This window comes from Apus apus, chromosome 1 (genome assembly GCF_020740795.1).
Source record: "Apus apus isolate bApuApu2 chromosome 1, bApuApu2.pri.cur, whole genome shotgun sequence".
Lineage (NCBI taxonomy): Eukaryota > Metazoa > Chordata > Aves > Apodiformes > Apodidae > Apus > Apus apus.
The window spans coordinates 60,694,753-60,712,726 of NC_067282.1; the positions used below are offsets into that span (position 1 = coordinate 60,694,753).

General features: G+C 40.7%; 1 protein-coding gene across 12 annotated transcripts in view; it reads left to right on the forward strand.

The window, feature by feature from the left end:
* The window catches only part of MCF2L (MCF.2 cell line derived transforming sequence like), a 162,869-nt gene that overhangs the window by 119,276 nt on the left and 25,619 nt on the right, over positions 1–17,974 (forward strand). For all 12 annotated transcript variants that reach the window (XM_051617536.1, XM_051617553.1, XM_051617563.1 and 9 more), the window contains 6 exons: positions 1,005–1,095; positions 13,300–13,419; positions 13,894–14,010; positions 14,506–14,655; positions 15,342–15,466; positions 17,187–17,301. In XM_051617536.1, the coding sequence (XP_051473496.1) occupies positions 1,005–1,095; positions 13,300–13,419; positions 13,894–14,010; positions 14,506–14,655; positions 15,342–15,466; positions 17,187–17,301 (718 nt within the window). The remainder of the gene's footprint in view (positions 1–1,004; positions 1,096–13,299; positions 13,420–13,893; positions 14,011–14,505; positions 14,656–15,341; positions 15,467–17,186; positions 17,302–17,974) is intronic.

A 17,974-nucleotide genomic window follows, 5' to 3' on the forward strand; every position in this document is an offset into this window, starting at 1 on the left:
CGATGCACGATATTCCTAAATGTCACACAGTGCAGACAGCGGGCCTTGCAGGAAATCATTATCTGGACTGAAAATACAGCATGTATATTAAAACTGACCAAATAGATGAGAAAATAATTAATCTGAGCCCGTCTGCCTTGTATTTGCCTGTTGTTTCCATTTTGCTTGTGATTGGCTGGCAAGGGCTGCTGCTGGCATCGCGCAATTGGCTCAGATGGGGAGTTACAAAACAGGAGCAGATCCCTTGACTGGGGCTCGGTAGCAGGAGCAGCTGAGCACAGGCAAAAAAAGAAAGGTCACCCGTACGCAAGGATTTGAGCGGGATCTCTCTCACAGATGTTTCCACTCCAGAGAAGCTCATCTGATCTCATTTTTCTCCTCTCTGATCTGGGATCTCAAAATGCTGTAGGGATTTTTTGTTTCGATGAATGTAAAAATGCACCTGGGAATGAGTTTGCAACCTGGAGGCATGTGAGAATTACAAATGCGTGGAGCAATATCGTAGAATGATCTGAAGGACCTGCGTTTTTAAGGTGTTTTAACTATCAGTGAGGAGGAAGACAATTCAAAGAGAAGGTGAAAAGCAGATGCAAAAGGAAAACGACTCACTTTTGATCCTAAAATTATAGTGAAAGCAGCATGAGGGAGGGATTATATCAGCACCACAACAATGGAGAATGAAAGGATCTTATTTTCATCTGAAATAATCACTAAAAGAAATGTAAAAGTTATCTTTTGTGAGAGAGAATCCATTCTTTGAATATGATTTGAAGCTCTGTGGAACATATTTGGAACTGCGGCATCTTTCCAATGGTGTCTAGTATTGCATATATGTATTTAATCTGTTTAGATGAAGAAGATTCTGCACAAAAAGCTCAAGCTACCAAGTATTTCTTTTTTAAAACTAGTTTTCAACTAGTTTTTGAGCGAGAGAACCAGAGAAATTTAATTTGTATTTTTAACTAAACTTACTCTTCTTTTCTTCTTTCCTTATCCAAACTTAGTTTACGAGATGCTGGAATTGGATTTATTCTTGTCATAGATCGCAGACAGGACAAATGGACCTCTGTGAAAGCTTCCATACTGCGGATAGCAGTGAGTACTGTTTTAATTTAACTCCTTAGAAAGATTTTCTGTGTTGAAACTTCCTCTCATGAGTAGAAAGGCAGCAATGACTTCTTCATAATGTTAGCTGATACATGACACCAGAAGTATCCAGTAGCACTTCTGTATCCCAGCTGACTGGGACTAAGCATCATGTGTCTGTGATGTGCTTTTAATGCAGTTTGCAGCTCAGGACATCAGCCTGAATATGCACTTGGAGAAAATTTGTGTGCGTGTACCTGAATTTCTCCAGCATGCAGCTCTCCCAAGTGGGAGCTAATATTTGCATGGGCAGCCTGTGCATCTCATTGAGCTTTGGGTCCACCTTCCACTATTCAAGTGAGCTTCATTTTTAGGAAGAGTTGAGGATATGAGGGTCCTGATTTAGTTTGCCACTTGTGAAAGGAATTCAGGTGTAAAAACTGATTATGTGGAGTTCAAATTAAAACAAAGGTTACTTGTAAGCAAGAAAATCTTATGTACCTACTATGATCAATCAACAGCACGTGTGGTTACTTTGTCTCCTTTTTAAATAATATTTTAAAAAAATGAAAACAGCTTATTAGAGGCGCTTTTTTTGACACAAGTAGGAAAAGACAGATTCGTGTTTATCATCTGTTAGTTTGCTTGTTAGGTTTTTTTGTTGCTATTCTTGCTTGAATTGTTAGCATTGATAATCTTTCCAGTAAGTGCTGAAAAACAAGCTGTAAGCATCTTTTATTTCATTTTTTATAGATGAACATTTTAAGGTCTGTAAAATAAAAGTCAAAAAAGTAAATGTCATTTTTGTGTAGCCCTATTTTGACCAAAAAACCTGTTTATTGTAAATTAAAAGGTACTTATTTAAAAGTAGTGTATTACTCCTACTATTTGACTTTTTGCAAATGAATATATAATGGTATCATGATCTCACAATACAACTTTTTCCTCAGTAAGTATGTTTTGGAATGTTAGAATATTTTAAAAACAGAAATATTAGCAAAACTTGCTTTTGCAGCTCACTTTGAAATTTTGAGGTGCAGCATTGAACAGTTTCTAGTAGTTAGAGTGAGCATATTAGTCTCACCTTATTTGAGGAGAAAGTTTTGGTTTTTGGCTCATTTGTATTAGGTCCTGCAGCTACTTCTCATTCATCTCTCCCAGTTTTTTTCTGATCACCCCAAGCGGTTTGACACTTTTGATTTGTGAGATCCGAGATGCCAGCGCAGGGTGCTCTTGCTGGAGCACTGCCTAACAGGGATATCCTGGCTGGAGCATCTGCCCATCACTAATATGCTGACAACTGTAGCAAATATATTTGTAGGCACTGAGCAGCTGCTCACCAGAAGCTCATACTAACATGTATTTTTAAATAATTATTATTTTATGTTATTTCCAAGAATCTTCACACACAAATGTTTGATTTGTACTAGTAGGTGTTGGAAGTATGTTTTGAAACAAAACTAAGGAAGAAAGAATTTTTCTTTCAGGCGGAAATTAATGTGGAAAAATCTGTCTATAATACTGAAAGATTTCTAGGCTTCATTTTTCCTACTTTGTTTTTTGGGACAGAAAATGAGCGATGATGAACTGAATTCTTATTTCATGCTGATACTTTAGATTTACTATAAAGAGTCAAGGCTGTGAAGACAAGGTAGACCTGTTATTGCAGACACAGTGGAAGGGCAGCAGCTGCACCATTCACCCAGGATGACTGCTGCTGAAGCACATGCAGTGACAGCAGAACTAAAATCAAAGCCAGAGGCACTGGGCTGAAAGATGACCCCTCTTCTCCTAGGGTGAGGCAGGGATTTTGGCAAGCACGTGCCCAGACATGCAGGCTTTGCTTGTTATACTCTGCTTGATAAAGTTGCAAAGGGCAGGTGCCTGGGAGGTTGACCTCAGCCAGTGCAAGACTGCAAACTTTGTGGTTTGAGACACACTGCAGACAATCACTTCCTTTTTTCTCTGATTTAGCAACCCCCAAAATGAAGTTATTAACTTAGTGCAGTCCAGAAAGGCATGTGTTTGGAGGATGACCTATCCTTTCTGAGATAGGTGGGATGGATAACATAAAAATACTGTTGACTATACAGGAAGTTTAGCCTTTAGATGGCTTTTTGTTACAGAGTTCATCCCTACTGTTTAGTCTTCAGGAGCAGTCTGGCCTTAAGGGGCAGCCAGCTGGGAGGTGGAGTTGTGTTAGAGACACCAAAAGCCGAGCTTTATGTTGTTAAGTGTGAAGTCTTAGCAGTAACTTGTGATGTTCCTAGAGAGGCAGTAAAAAACTTAAAGTTATTACAAGGAAAATGTTGAAATTAATGTCTATAAATACATGAGGGCTGGGCATCAAGAAAGCAGGGACAACCTCTTTTCACTTGTGCCCTGTGATAGGATGAGGGGCAATGGATTCAAACTTGAGCACAGGAAGTTCCACCTCGACATGAGGAAGAGCTTCTTTACTGTGAGGGTGACAGAACACTGGAGCAGGCTCCCTAGAAAGGTTGTGGAGTCTCCTTCTCTGGAGACTTTCAAGACTCATCTGGATGCCCTTCTGAGTGATCTGGTGCAAGGAGGTACAAGGAGAAGCAGTCACATAGCTTGGTAAAACAGCTCCGTATTGTCCCAGCAGAAGTTAAGTAAATGACAAAAAATAGATAAATTTATCCCCTTTTCCCTGTAGTCAAAAATTACTTCTTTTTCCCCCTCTTTTTTTTGTGTTCTCTCCTAATATTCACATACCCAAACAACCAATATTCAATCCACAGCAGTAGGAGCAAGGCACATTACTAACCAATGTGTTCTGGGGTTTCACACTGCTCTGATCATAGTTCCAGAGTGATTTCTAAAGAAAAAAATGAAGCTATGTCATGGCATTGTCTTTGACTCTGTTGTGTTGTCATCATTGTCTTCCTCTATCTTGAGGGAAAGGTTGAAGTGTGAACTCAACCATTTAGAGAAACAAAAAATGGCACTAAGCATCATTAAAAGTTCCACTGTAGCTATCCATCAGCCTCATATTGAAAGTTCAGAGAAAATAAACTTCCTTAAACTTGGTGCTTAGGGAATAACATATGCATGGACAACTGCTTTTAAGGAAACAGTATGGAGGTCACACAAGTGGTAGTGAGAAAGTTTTATCCAGTTATGAAACTTTGCAGTGCTTTCTAAATGTGACAAGAGTTGGGTTTTATCCAACCTTCTGGAGAAGTTTACTTTGTGATTTGGCACCTTTGACTAAGGATGCATTACATGCAGGTTTCATGCCTTCTGTTTTGGACTGCATTGTTCAGAGCACTTTTTTTCTTAGCTCTTCATAAATTAAAATGCAGTCTTCACTGTAACAGAAGCTTAGCCCATTCTGTGCTTTGAAGAGTGAGGTCAAGACCTGTAGCTGGCAGGAGAACACCAGGAGCCAGTGGAGAGACTGGAGTGCTAATACAAGCCTAAACCTCGCAGGAGCCAGGCAGTCCTGTTTTTGTGCCATCTGGAGTCTTAACATTGGTTTTATATCCAAGGTGAGAAACAGGGAATCACAGTAATCCAACCTTGAGTTCTTTGGCCTTGTTTGTAGAGAGACCATAAGTTTCTTAGTGAGTTGTTGATGGAGAAAAGATCTGTTTAATAAGTGATGCTCCATGAAAGGCCCTATTTTATATTATGGATAAGTATTTCCCAGTAGCTCAGTTTCTAGCTAGGTCTTTGCATCATGTCCTGAAAGCTGTAATGATGCTTAACCATTTTGTAGGTGTGAAGTTTGAAAAAACTGTTCTTCTTTCAGCCCCTATTCATGTTTCTCATTTTTGCTTTCTTTAACAACACCACTAAAAACTTGACAGTATATTAAAGCTAGAACAGTATTTGTATTAATTTTGTAGCTATTGTTATGAATTATTCCAGTAAATGATGCACTAAAAAAAGGTTATGTGAGATACTGTACAGTTTTGTCATATTTGTTTGGATGTTTTGTGAGTATTATATGTACAGGCACTTTTGTAGTTATCCTTGTGTAGTCAGCCATTTTTCCTTTTTATTACATGTTTTTTAATACATAAAAAGTGAGAAGTGAAACTCTGAAAACATGCTCATAACATCACAAGCATTAAGCCTAGATCTAATGCAAAACGGTTCAATGTTTTTAAAACTAGATTTCAAAGTGCTCCTTTTATGAATTGATTTAATTCAAGATTCTTTCTTGCCAAGAAGCCTGTGTAAGAGACTTCATTCTAGCCAGGAATAAACAGTCTTGCAAAAAAACCCAAAAAACCCACCAAAACCCAACTTATAAGTTCCTTTATATATAGAGGTATTTTGGAAAGAAGTGCACTGTGGCTTGTGACACACTAGTAAGTGCAGAAGGGAAAACACCACCACAGAGTTTGGTACTGTGGGCATACTGAAGCTCTTGCTGAAATGAAAAATTGTGTTGTTCCGAGTATTTTAAGACAGAATGACTAAAACTGAGTCAAGCATTAGCTCTTTGGCTTGAGTGGTTCAGATATTTCTGAAATGTGGCTGTTCATTTGGGGCTGTAGGTATGTTGTTTATCAGAAAGGATTTCCTTAGCTGTGTAGGAGTACAAAGACTCCTGGGCACTGGGACAGCTGCATGAGCTGCTCTGTGGGATTGAACAGCAGATTGCAGACTTTAGAGTGTGTCTCGTCTGAAAGGTATACATATCCACATAATTCCTTTGTATGCTAAGTAAGCCCCAGGAGGAAAGCTGAGTGAGATGTGAAAACTCGGAAGTGTTGGTTTTCTTTCCAGAAGCTCACCTTTGGGTAATCCCTGCTGAAAGCAATAGTGACTGGTTTCTGGTTGTAGACCCCAGCCATTGCTCTGCTCCTGCCCTGCCTCTCTGGAGATCGGCAGCCTGGCAACGCTGCGTCCCATCTCAGTGAATATTGTGACTGTCCTAAAGTACACAATTTAATGAGACTTATTCCTCCTTTGAGAATGCCATCTGCGCGATAGCGTATAGCATGTATGTGCTGTTTACAATTGTTGTCAGGCAAGAGTGGGTGGGATTGCTGCTCTGCCTGAGTGCTACAGGTAAAATGGCTGAGAGACTTAAACAGCTCCCTATTGGCACCAACAGGGTGAGACCATGTTATACAGTTGACATGGTTTGGGACAACATGACAACAGAAGGAACAGCCCCAAGGCTGCTCACTCAACTTTCCCCCCACACACACACTCTGGGATGAGAACAAAGCTCCTGGGTCGAGACAAAGGACAAGGAGGGTTCTTCACTGATTAAGGTCCCGGGCAAAACAGACTCAACTTGGGGAAAAATAATAATTCAATTTCACACTAATCAAACACAGGACACAGACAACACACAGAGCAGGGCTTGCATATGTTACCCCACCCCTCCCTTCTTCCCAGGCCCAGATCCCTTTGTTCCCGGTTTCTCTCCCTACTTTCCCCCAGCAGCACAGGGGGACAGGGGATGGGGTGTAGAGTCAGTTCACAGGCTGGTGGTTCCTGCTGCTCCTTCCTCCTCAGGAAGAAGGATTCCTTACAGTCCTTCCCTGCTTCCCCATGGGGTCCCTCCCATGGGAGAGAGTCCTCCACCAACCTCTCCTTCATGAGTCCTTCCCACGAGGTCCAGAGCTGCTCCAGCCTGGGCTTCCCACAGAGTCACAGGCTCCTTCGGGAACAGCCACCTCCCCTGGTGCTGAGGTCTTCCAAAGCTGCGCAATCAGAGTCCACTGGCAGCAAATCAACATTCACCCCTCCTGGAGCCTTCAGGGAATGTTCCTCCCCAAGTGCAGGGGGACAGCCTCCCATCTCGCCATGGTTTGCAGGGAAACTTCTGCTTGGGCACCTTCTTCCCCTTCTTCCTCACCAACCACCAACACAGCTCTCCTCCTCCAGCACAGCTCTTCACCCCACCCCCCACAAGTGCTTCTCTGCTCAGGTGTTACATCAGTTCTTTCATATGTTAATTGCCGAGGCCCATCTGTTGTCCATCTGATGGCTCTTTGGCTGGGTTTTGGAGCAGGGGGAGCTTTTCAGCTTCTTACCAGAGCCAGTCCTGTGGCCCTTCCCCTGCTACCAAAAAAACCCACCAAACCAGCACAACAGTGGAAACCAAAGACATCTCAGTATCTGTCTCTGGGGAGATGCTCTTCTTCCTTCCCTGTAAATAAGCTGCCACCACCCCTTCCTGAGCATCAGGCAGAGGTTGTTTCCTCCTCAGCTTCTGTTGTTCCTTACTAGCATCATGTCACCTTCATTCATGAGACTGTTGCATCTCTGTACTTCCCACTGTTAGCAGCTGCTTAACTTCAGAGACAGTATGGGTGCTACAGACAGCCTCTCCATCATTAATACTCTGTGAAGGAAAGTGACAGTTAAGATTGTATGCAACTAACTTAATTTTATATTTGGCCCAAAACCCAGCTGGGTTCATCCTCTGTAAGTTTCCCGTTTCCAGAGGTCTGGAGCATGCAGTGGAAAGCTCCCTGTCCCTGAAAAGCAGGCAGGTCAGCCTGCTCCTGTGTATTTATTAACTGTTTTCCTGGAGGATTTAAGGTAGCTTCTGTTTTGTCCAGCCAGTGAAGGTTCTTCCCATGTTCCAAGTCTGGGGTACTCATAGGGCAGCAAAGATCTCAGTGTATTGCAAAGCTTTGATTTAAGGGCTGTGCTGTATATAAATTCCTGGTTTGGTCAGATTTATTTCAAAGCTGATAACTGCATGCATGTCTACATCTTTTTCTGTATTTTTGGAATTGGCACTGGTCTGACTGAATGGGGAAGTGAAGAAAATAAGGAGGTAGAAAACTAATCCCACAAGTGTCATGAATTATCAAGTGCTAGTGCTGATGCAAGTGAGACAAAGGAATTTATGGGTTGGGCCAGAATACAATAGGGGCTACCATTATTTTCATAGAAGATACCAAAATCATGAGCCCTCATCTCTTTTGCATAGACATTAAATGAGTTCAAGTGCAGTATTTGAGAAAAGATGTTGGGGGAGCAGTTAACATTAGTTAATCTAGCAAAGAAAGGCACTTTTGGAAAAAACATCTTTCAAGCGCACAAACCCTTCTTCAAGTTTCAATGATGTTCATTGACTTCACTAAAACTTGCACTGAAAGTGCCCTGAAAGCACTTCATTTTATGGTACTACACAACATACAATGAGTATTTCTTTTTGTGCTCAACATTTGGCACAGTATTACTGAGAAGTCATTGTTTGCTCTGTCTGCTTAGCATACAGTGGCTTCAATGAAATTGTTGCTGGACTGGAATGGAGATAGGTTTGTTGTGTTGTTGTTCTCCCATATTCAGGGTGAAGTTGACGGGCAGCATAGGAGACAGACCAGTAGAGACAATAACGGTGTTGTAGACGAAGTTAGAGTCATCTAACATTTGAGCTTTTGTTGAGAGAGAGAGGAAACTTCTGTCAAGCCTTGAATGGGACTTGAAGTGGTACAAGGTTGTAGTGACCGTAATGGCATTGTTTTGAGAAGACATGCTGAGATGGAAAATACTTGTAATGTGTATATTCTGTCTGTTTTCTTTGAATTGAACAGTAATGAGACACTATTTGGTAATGCAATTAAACTCTCTATGTTTCGTAAGATCTAATACATAGTTTAGAGAAATTTGCATTCCTTTTGTCTACTCATGTTTGTTTCAGTAATAGCCTAAATACCACAGAATCACAGAATAATGGCTTGTCTTTGGAAGGGACCTTGAAAGATCATCAGGCCTAATCTTTCCTGAAGAAATGGAGCTTTAATGAGATTATCTAGCACTCTGTCCAATCTCGTCTTCAAGGCCTCCAGGGACCAGGAGTTTACCACATCCCTGGGAAGGTTATTCCAGTGAATGATTTTTGTTGATGTAAAAAAATTTATTTCTTATATCAGAATGGAAACTGCTGGTGCAACTTGTAACTTGTTGCCTCTTGTCCTCTTCACGTGGCAAGTTGTGAAGAGAGAACTTCTGTCCTCCTTGTAGCTGGCCTTTCAGTGGCAGCTGGAGCAATGTGATGAAGTTCCCCCTGAACCTTCTCTTCTCCAGGGAGAAGAGACCCAACCCCTTCAGTCTCTTGTCCTAGGGCAGGTTCTTCAGCCCTCTGATCACCTTTGCAGCCCTCCTTTGGACCCTCTCCAGTCTGTCTGCGTCTCTCTTGAGTTGTGGGGACCAGAACTGGACTCAGTACTCCAGGTGCTCATGTCTGTGTCTTTGTTAGTCACATCCTTGTGGATGCAGCTCAGGATCCAATTTGCCATGGTTGCTACAGCAGCACGCTGCTGACTTCATGTTCAGCTTGATGTCCACCAGCATCACCCACGTCCATTTCAACACATTTTCTCTGAAATTCTGAAGTTAAAATCTAGACTAGAGTCACAAAGTGTCAAAGTGAGAATGTAAAGTTAGAATGAAGAAAGAAATTAATTACTCATGTAGCTTAAAATCTCCTTTTACTGTTTGTTGTCTTTTATCCTCATAATTTCATGCCATTTTGTGTTTTTAATGTACCTACTCACCTATTCTGTTAGCTTCAAGTTATTTCCCAGTATTGTGGGTAAGAATAAATGGATTGGAAACATTCACTGCCAAAGGCAGTATGTCTGGATACCATGTGATAGGGTGGATATCTCACATAAAAACCTCTTATTTTTTTTTAAAAAATGTGTTATCTGAAAGATATTTCTTCTTGGAGCTTTTCCTTGGAACTTAACCTTGCAAGCCAGGTTAAGGATAATAGAAAGAGCTTTTTCAAATACATAGCTAACAAAACTAACACTAGAGGCAATATTGGCCCACTGAGGAATGAGGTGGGAGCCCTGGTGACAGAGGATATAAAGAAGGCAGAGGTGCTGAACGCCTTCTTTGCCTCTGTCTTTACTCCTGCAGGATTTCCCCATGAGTCCCAGATTCATATAGCCCCAGAAGAAGTCAAGATAGAGGAGGAGTTTGATATGGTAGATGATGATTGGTTTAGGGATCAGTTGAGTAATCTGGACATCCATAAATCAATGGGTCCGGATGAAATGCATCCAAGGGTGCTGAGGGAGCTGGCGGAGGTCATTGCTAGGCCACTCTCCATCATCTTTGGCAAGTCGTGGGTAACAGGAGAGGTGCCTGAGGACTGGAGGATAGCAAGTGTCACTCCAGTCTACAAGAAGGGCAAGAAGGAGGACCCGGGTAACTATAGACCGGTCAGCCTCACCTCCATCCCTGGAAAGGTGATGGAACAACTTGTTCTTGTTGCTATCTCTAGGCATATCAAGGACATGGGGGTCATCAGGAGCAGTCAGCATGGTTTTATCAAGGGTAAATCATGTTTGACTAACCTCATAGCCTTCTATGAGGAAATTACTAGGTAGATGGATGATGGTAGAGTGGTAGATGTGGTCTATCTTGGTTTCAGTAAAGCATTTGACACCGTCTCCCAGAGCATCCTTGTAGATAAGTTGATCAAGAATGGGTTTGGTGATCAGGTAGTGAGGTGGATCAAGAACTGGTTGAAAGGAAGGAGGCAGAGAGTTGTAGTCAATGGGGCGGAATCTGGTTGGAGGTGTGTGACTAGTGGAGTCCCTCAGGGGTCGGTACTGGGACCGGTGTTGTTCAACATCTTCATCAACGACCTGGATGAGGGTATAGAATGTACCCTCAGCAACTTTGCTGATGACACTAAGCTGGGAGGAGTGGCTGACACACCAGAAGGCTGTGCTGCCATTCAGAGAGACCTAGACAGGCTGGAGAGTTGGGCGGGGAGAAATCTGATGAAGTTCAACAAGGGCAAGTGTAGAGTTTTGCATTTGGGGAAGAACAACCCCATGCACCAGTACAGGTTGGGGGCTGACCTGCTGGAGAGCAGTGTAGGTGAAAGGGACCTGGGGGTCCTGGTAGACAGGAGGATGACCATGAGCCAGCAATGTGCCCTTGTGGCCAAGAAGGCCAATGGCATCCTGGGGTGCATTAGAAAGGGTGTGGTTAGTCGGTCAAGAGAGGTTCTCCTCCCCCTCTATTGTGCATTGGTGAGGCCGCATCTGGAGTATTGTGTCCAGTTCTGGGTCCCTCAGTTCAAGAAGGACAGGGAAGTGCTTGAAAGAGTCCAGCGCAGAGCCACAAAGATGATTAAGGGAGTGGATCATCTCCCTTATGAGGAAAGGCTGAGAGAGCTGGGTCTCTTTAGTTTGGAGAAAAGGAGACTGAGGGGTGACCTCATCAATGTTTGCAAATATGTAAGGGGTGAGTGTCAGGGAGATGGAGTTAGGCTTTTCTCAGTGTTGACCAGTGATAGGACAAGGCGTAATGGGATCAAATTGGAGCATAGGAGGTTCAAGGTGAATATTCGAAAAAAATTTTTTACTGTGAGAGTGACAGAGCACTGGAACAGGCTGCCCAGAGAGGTTGTGGAGTCTCCTTCTCTGGAGACATTCAAAACCCACCTGGATGTGTTCCTGTGTGATGTGCTCTAGATGACCCTGCTCTGGCAGGGGGGTTGGACTAGATGATCTTTTGAGGTCCCTTCCAACCCCTAGGATTCTACGATTCTATGATTCTTCCAAAATGTTGTCATGGCCGTTGAATAAAATTCACATTTTGGAGGCTGAAGGTGAAAATTAACAGTTCAGTCAGATGCTGAACACTGCTGTTACAGGCACAAAATAAATTGACAGATGTCTAAATGAATAAACTACATGGATATCATTCTAAAAATATTATCCAGGAGATTTAATAATATTTTATTTTTGTTCATTCTTGCAGTGTTTCTTAGTATGAGCAAAATAAATTTGCTGTTGTCCTTGGAACAATAATACAGGAAAAAAAATATTAAAAAATCATATTTTCTTACCTTTTTCTTCTAAGCACAGTCAGAAATTTTCTATAAAAGGTTTTTCCTTTATTTCATAATTGTGAGTTAGTAAGTTCACAGGGTGTATAACTTTTAATACACAGAGAAGGACTGTTTACAGTGAAAGGATGAGGAGCTGGTGTGGGCACTCAGAATTACTTGGATTCTGTTCCCAACCCTCAAACAGCCTCCTTTGTGACTCAACCACTGTGCTTTCTAGAAAATTTGGACATTGCAGACATGGAGACAGATTGGAAGCTCAATCTTGTTAGGACTCCTCAATCCATTTGAGATATCGAGTATCTGGGGAACCACAATGAATCTCTGAAGTCTTGCAGGAAAAGTTTTTTAAACTACTTTTCTCTTTAAAAATTTAACATTTCTAATGAATACCTGGAACTCTTGGAAACCTCAAAATGAGCATTAAACCACTCTCCAACCTTCCATATACTAACAGTTTCACTAGGCACGGAAGCAGAGCATAGCATAACAGCTCCTTTAGTCAGTGTTTGAGTTTTGGTTAGTTTTTTTGGGTAGTAATTCAATTTGCTAGAAATGTAGCAATTTCCAACAGTATAATGAAGAAAATTGCATACTTAATCATTAAAATGATCATTTCTTTACTGAGCTTCACTGCCTCCCTACAGTGGAAATATTGAGTAACAAGAAGACTTGCATGATTTCAAGAATGGCTAAATGCCAAGTATGCAAACTTCTGCCTCAGCAGAGGTTGCTCTTTAGTAATTTAATGCTATTTCTTTGCTTTCGTTCTCCTCTCTTCTGTTTTCCTCCTATCACTTTTAGAATTGGCAAAGATCAATCAGACTTCTAGTTGGAAGATGATGAGAGAAACCATAGCAAGAATTCTTATGTTTGATTTTTATTTTTGCCTGCAAAATTAAAAGCTTATTTCTAAGCTACTGCCTGAGAAATTCAGTCTCAGTGGCAATAGTTTGTGTAGGCAACTGGCAAGGTCATATATGTATAAATCAGAAATGTGATGTTAGGTGTTAAGACAGTAAAGGAGATTTCTCTTGGCATTCTCTGTTCAAGAGAAGAGAAGGTAACCAAGGAAGTGCTGCTGCTGTAAAAGTACCGAGTCACTGCTGTTTGTTCATTAGCCTGCTTGGCTAGGATGTAATCTTAGCCAAAGAGTGGTACAAGCCAACCCTGAAAAATTTTATTTCAGTAGAGTAGTTTCCTGTTACCATAGATAAGCAAATGTCTCTTTGAATGAAGCTCTCTGTGCCAGCCTTGCTAGATTTGTAATTGGTCATTCCATTATGTGAGGCCTCTGATACAGTTTGTGTGGTTTAACAAGGGCTTATCCTTGTTCCAAAATACTGTCTGGAGCTGAGGCACACAAGTAACAGACTGAATTTGTCTTGCAGGCATCTTTCCCAGGAAACCTGCAGCTAGTTCTCGTTCTGCGCCCAACAGGATTTTTTCATCGAGCCCTCTCAGACATCGCTTTCAGGTTCAACAAAGACGAGCTTAAAATGAAAGTACCTGTAAGTAAGCTTCTGTTTTCACTCTATTATTGGGAATCTGTCAAAGTACTTTATCTAGCCAGTGAGGACCAAAAAAAAGCAAACCACAACCCAAAATGCCCAATAAAAAAACCATGCTTAAAGGCAGTTCTTGAATCTTGAATGAAAACTTCCTCTTAGAAAACATCTATGTATGATTTATCAAGATAAAAAACCTCAGTGAAGTATTTACGTTGTGAAATTCATAAGCTTTATTTTAATATGCACCTTTAAGCATGGTGCTCATGCTCATTTACAGTTATTTAAATTTACATCATCTTCAACTGAAACAACTGTAAAGTTTTGGGGTTTTATACCCAAAGGAAATAGTTCCATAGCTTGCTTCTGTATTAAACTGAAATTTCTCTATCAGAGGCTGAATGGATGGGGCTTAGAATCTTTAACAAGGGTCTCGTGGCCACTGGTGGTGTTCACTTGTTCTCTTTGCTGCTGCAGGTCATAATGCTGGGCTCAGTATCAGAACTGCAGGGTTACATTGATAAAACACAATTAACAGAAGATCTTGGTGGCACCCTGGATTACTGCCACAGCAGATGGCTGTCCCGTCGCACTGTAAGTCTTAGTTTTAGTTTTAACTTTCCAGTTTAATGAGCCCTTCTGTTTCATACCCTGTCATTTATAAAACAGATTCCAAGTGATGCAAGTTGACTTGCTCTGAGTGAGAAGATGTTCCCGACGGTACTTAGTCATCTTAGAGAAATAATATGAGTAATAATTTGGGAGTGGTTTTTTGAACACTTGGAAGAAAGGAACTGCAGTGTATGATTGTGTGAGGTTTATTGTTTTGCTACGAGAAAGAAAAAGCTCAAGTTGTAAAATAACTCCATATGATAAAAATATGATGAAGATACATCTGATATGAGCCTAGGAAAAATATACAATTAAGGAATTAATGGTGACGGTATCTATTGCTTGCAAAATTATACTTTGACTATTTTCAGTCTTTTAATTCATCTGCTTGGGTTTGTTTTGAGAGTTGTATTTTGTGTGTTTGTACATATGCATGTGATGAGCATGAAACATCTCTAATGGTTTTTATTCCAAAAGGCTATAGAAGGTTTCGCCCAAAAGGTTAAGCAAACAGCTCAGATTCTTCAGTCCTTTGGGACTGAGCTGGCTGAAACAGAACTACCAAATGATGTGCAATCAACCAGCTCTCTTCTTGCAACACACACAGAAAAGAAGGACAAAATGAAGGTATGTAGTTTTTATAGAGATGCTGTCTTCTAGTTAAACTGGTTTTTAATTTAATAATAATGTTAGTAGAAAATCTGGAGGATATTAATAGACAATAATAATGTGAAATGTTGCCATTTTATTGAACTTGTGTTGTTTGGTTTGATGCTAAATGTCCTTTTTCTATTAAAAATGGCATTTCTTGAGGCTAAGTTAATATATGTACAAATGCATAATGATTTGTTTGTAGAAACAAATTCCTTTCTAAGTAGTGGTGTGTTTAATTTTTTAGTTTGTTTGCAACAAGATGTTTGACTCTGTTTGCATGCATATGAAAAAGTATTACCTTTTGAAGAATGGACAAATGTTCTTTCAGGTCAGCTTAAATGAAAACTTGGAGGGGGCTTCAGAACTATCCATCTAAAACTTAAGATGTTTGTAGTCTAAGGGGACACTAGAATGCTGCCTATGATGAAAATTCAACTCTGGGATCTTAGGATGGTTAATGTAGAAAAAGCTGACACTGAGCATTTACTGTCTGTATTTGTTGTCAAACACTGCTTTTAATGAAACTACACTAGCTCTGTTACTATTAAAACAAAATCCTTTTTCCAGTTTGCCTTATGAAGTCTACTAAAAAAAAAAAAACAACCAAAGGAACAGCAAGACACAACTACAGTGCGTGGGATTTTTGTTTTGTTTTGTAGGAGGATATCAGGTTAGCAGTAGAACAGGGCGATGATATCCTTGGAAGTATTACAAAACCAGTTACTGTGAATCCTGAATACAAACTGAATCAAGATCAGCTAGACAATCAAACAACGGTAGAAAGGTGAGAGGAGCAAAATACTGAACGTGTGGCTTTTCTGGGTTTTTTAACCCTTCCCCAGCTCACTTACTTAGTTCCATATGCATGTTTAGCAAATTAGCAAATGTTATATGTGAACACCCAAAAGAGTACTTTTAAAAACAGCTCTTTACCTGGCTTTAAAGGAAATAGGGCATGTGGTTTGAGTTCCAGTACAAGCAAAATAACGCTACTGATTTTGGTGTTTCCTTTGTGTTAGTTTTCAACCGTATAGTTGAGCAGCTTTTTCTTATTTTAATGAATATTGATGCTGTGTTTAGGGACTAAAGTGCAATCCAAGGAAACTTTGCTGCTGTAGGGAAAGCAGGAGGGTCAGACAAAAGTGATAAATCCCTTCTTTTCAGTAGAATTGTCCACTTCTGTTAAATCCTTTTGAATTGAAGTGGGAGGTTTCTTTTTCTCTAAATCTGCCTGAAGGAGCTTCTAACATTGCAGATATCTTACCAATGTTGTTAGTAGCCTTTAAAGGGCTACTAGGGACTACACTGCTCTTGAAGTATCTATGCAGAAACTTCCTACATGCTTCCTTTGGGCAAATAAGTAATGGATGTTTTCCTTTGCTCCCCACCCCCTTTAAATTACTGCCAGTTTCAAAGATATTATATCACCACAGCACAGATGTAAATTTGCACAAAGCTGTGAAAGCATAGCTCATTTTCCCCAGGCAGCATTCTGCATTCTTTTTTTGTCTGTCATTTCATATTTCTGTTACACTCAGGCTGACTTCTCTTTCCAAATAACTGTCCATTCCAATCCACAAATCTTCGCAAAAGTCACTTTTTTTTGGTCATTGTTGCCATCAGCTATCTGAAGGACCATTGGGGTGAAGGTTGCTAATTTATCCAAAAGGTTTCCACTTGATACAATATCTGAGGGAAGTTGAAACAAACTCTTCATTGTCCCCCTGCTTTATGTATAATCAGTTTAAACTTGTAAATTCAGGGTTCGTTTCTGTACTACTAAAGACAAAAAAAATCACTAAAATTCTCATGTGTGGCTTTCCCTGGGAGTAGCCTGAGCACACTGTAAAGATAAGTCTGTAGGGTACCATACTGTCAAATGCAATATGTGACGTTTAGTTGAAAAGTAAGGGTTTAAAGGCATTGGCCAACATTTTAAATAAAGGACATGCTTTTCGTCATAGTACTGTGGTACACTTCCCTGGGATAAGCAAGTAGTAACTCTGCTCAGAAGAGAAGTAGCAATGACCTTCAGTTTTATTGTGAGTCTTATTCCAAAGGGTGAACTGTGAGGGCAGCCTGATCACAGCAGCACGAATTTTTCCCTTCATTTTCCCATATACCCCAAGGCTTGGATTCCTCTGGTCCTAGCCCTCTGGTCCTAGCCCACACACATTTGCATGTTTTATTTATGTTTGTTAGCCCCAAGTTGCCATGTTCTCAGGACACAGCTGAGAAGTAGTGTGTGCAGCAGCTAGATTCAAATCAGCATTTGCCAGATTTTCAGAACTCAATGTTTGTGTTGGGTTTTACATCAGTGTTATTCTAGGAAACAATTCTGTGCAATACTCAAAAGTTTCCTGTATCCAGTTTATTTTTTCTAGAAAATATTGCTTTGGGGAGGCTTTTTATTTACTGTGGAAGATTGTATTGTCCCTTCAAGGTTGCACCCAGCATTCTTACAGTATTTGATTGTTGGTTTTCTGTTATTGTCGTTTTTAAAGGCTTCTGGCTCAATTACATGAAACTGAGACTGCCTTTGATGAGTTTTGGATCAAGCATCAGCAAAAACTTGAGCAGTGTTTGCGCCTTCGAAATTTTGAACAGAATTTTAGAGAGGTGAGAACTTCTTGGTGGCAATCAATATTTTGTAATGCAGAAATTATTGAGAAGAAAGTACTTCTCACTCTTGGTTTTGCAGCTCTGGTGTGTGCTTGAAAACTTTCTCCAACCTTCTTGTACATGTCCTTACCTGACATCCTGCTATCTTTACTACCTTGAATACTTTCCTATAGAGACATATTTGTTTCTCTTCTGCAGTCTTATGATTTTTTTTTCCACAGGCCCAGCAGTGCTTAAGTATTCAAAAACTTCTTTGAAACCTGTTCTTCACCACAGAAGCATAAAATGCTGGCTGCAAACCTTTCATCATGCCAATAGGCCCTTTTCTGGAACCAAGACTTACCTAAACCTTCTGGATGAAATCTTATAAGTCAGTCTCCAACGCTGTGGGTGGGAAGTTGCAACCACACTGTTAGGAACTGGGCGGAGGCTGAATTAGAATTTTTACAGCCAGTTTCTGATCTCATGTTAGGTTAACTCATACTCTTGATGGCACCTACAGTCACTTTGCTCTAGTTCAGCTTATCTCAGAGCATGGCCCCTGTGGCTCCATGGGATTAATGCTCAGAAACCTTCTTACACGTGTCTGTCTGTCTGTCTGACTGTCTCACGACCAATTTTTAGGATGAGGACCTGTCCCTCGCATTTTGTGGTTTACGTTAATGCCATT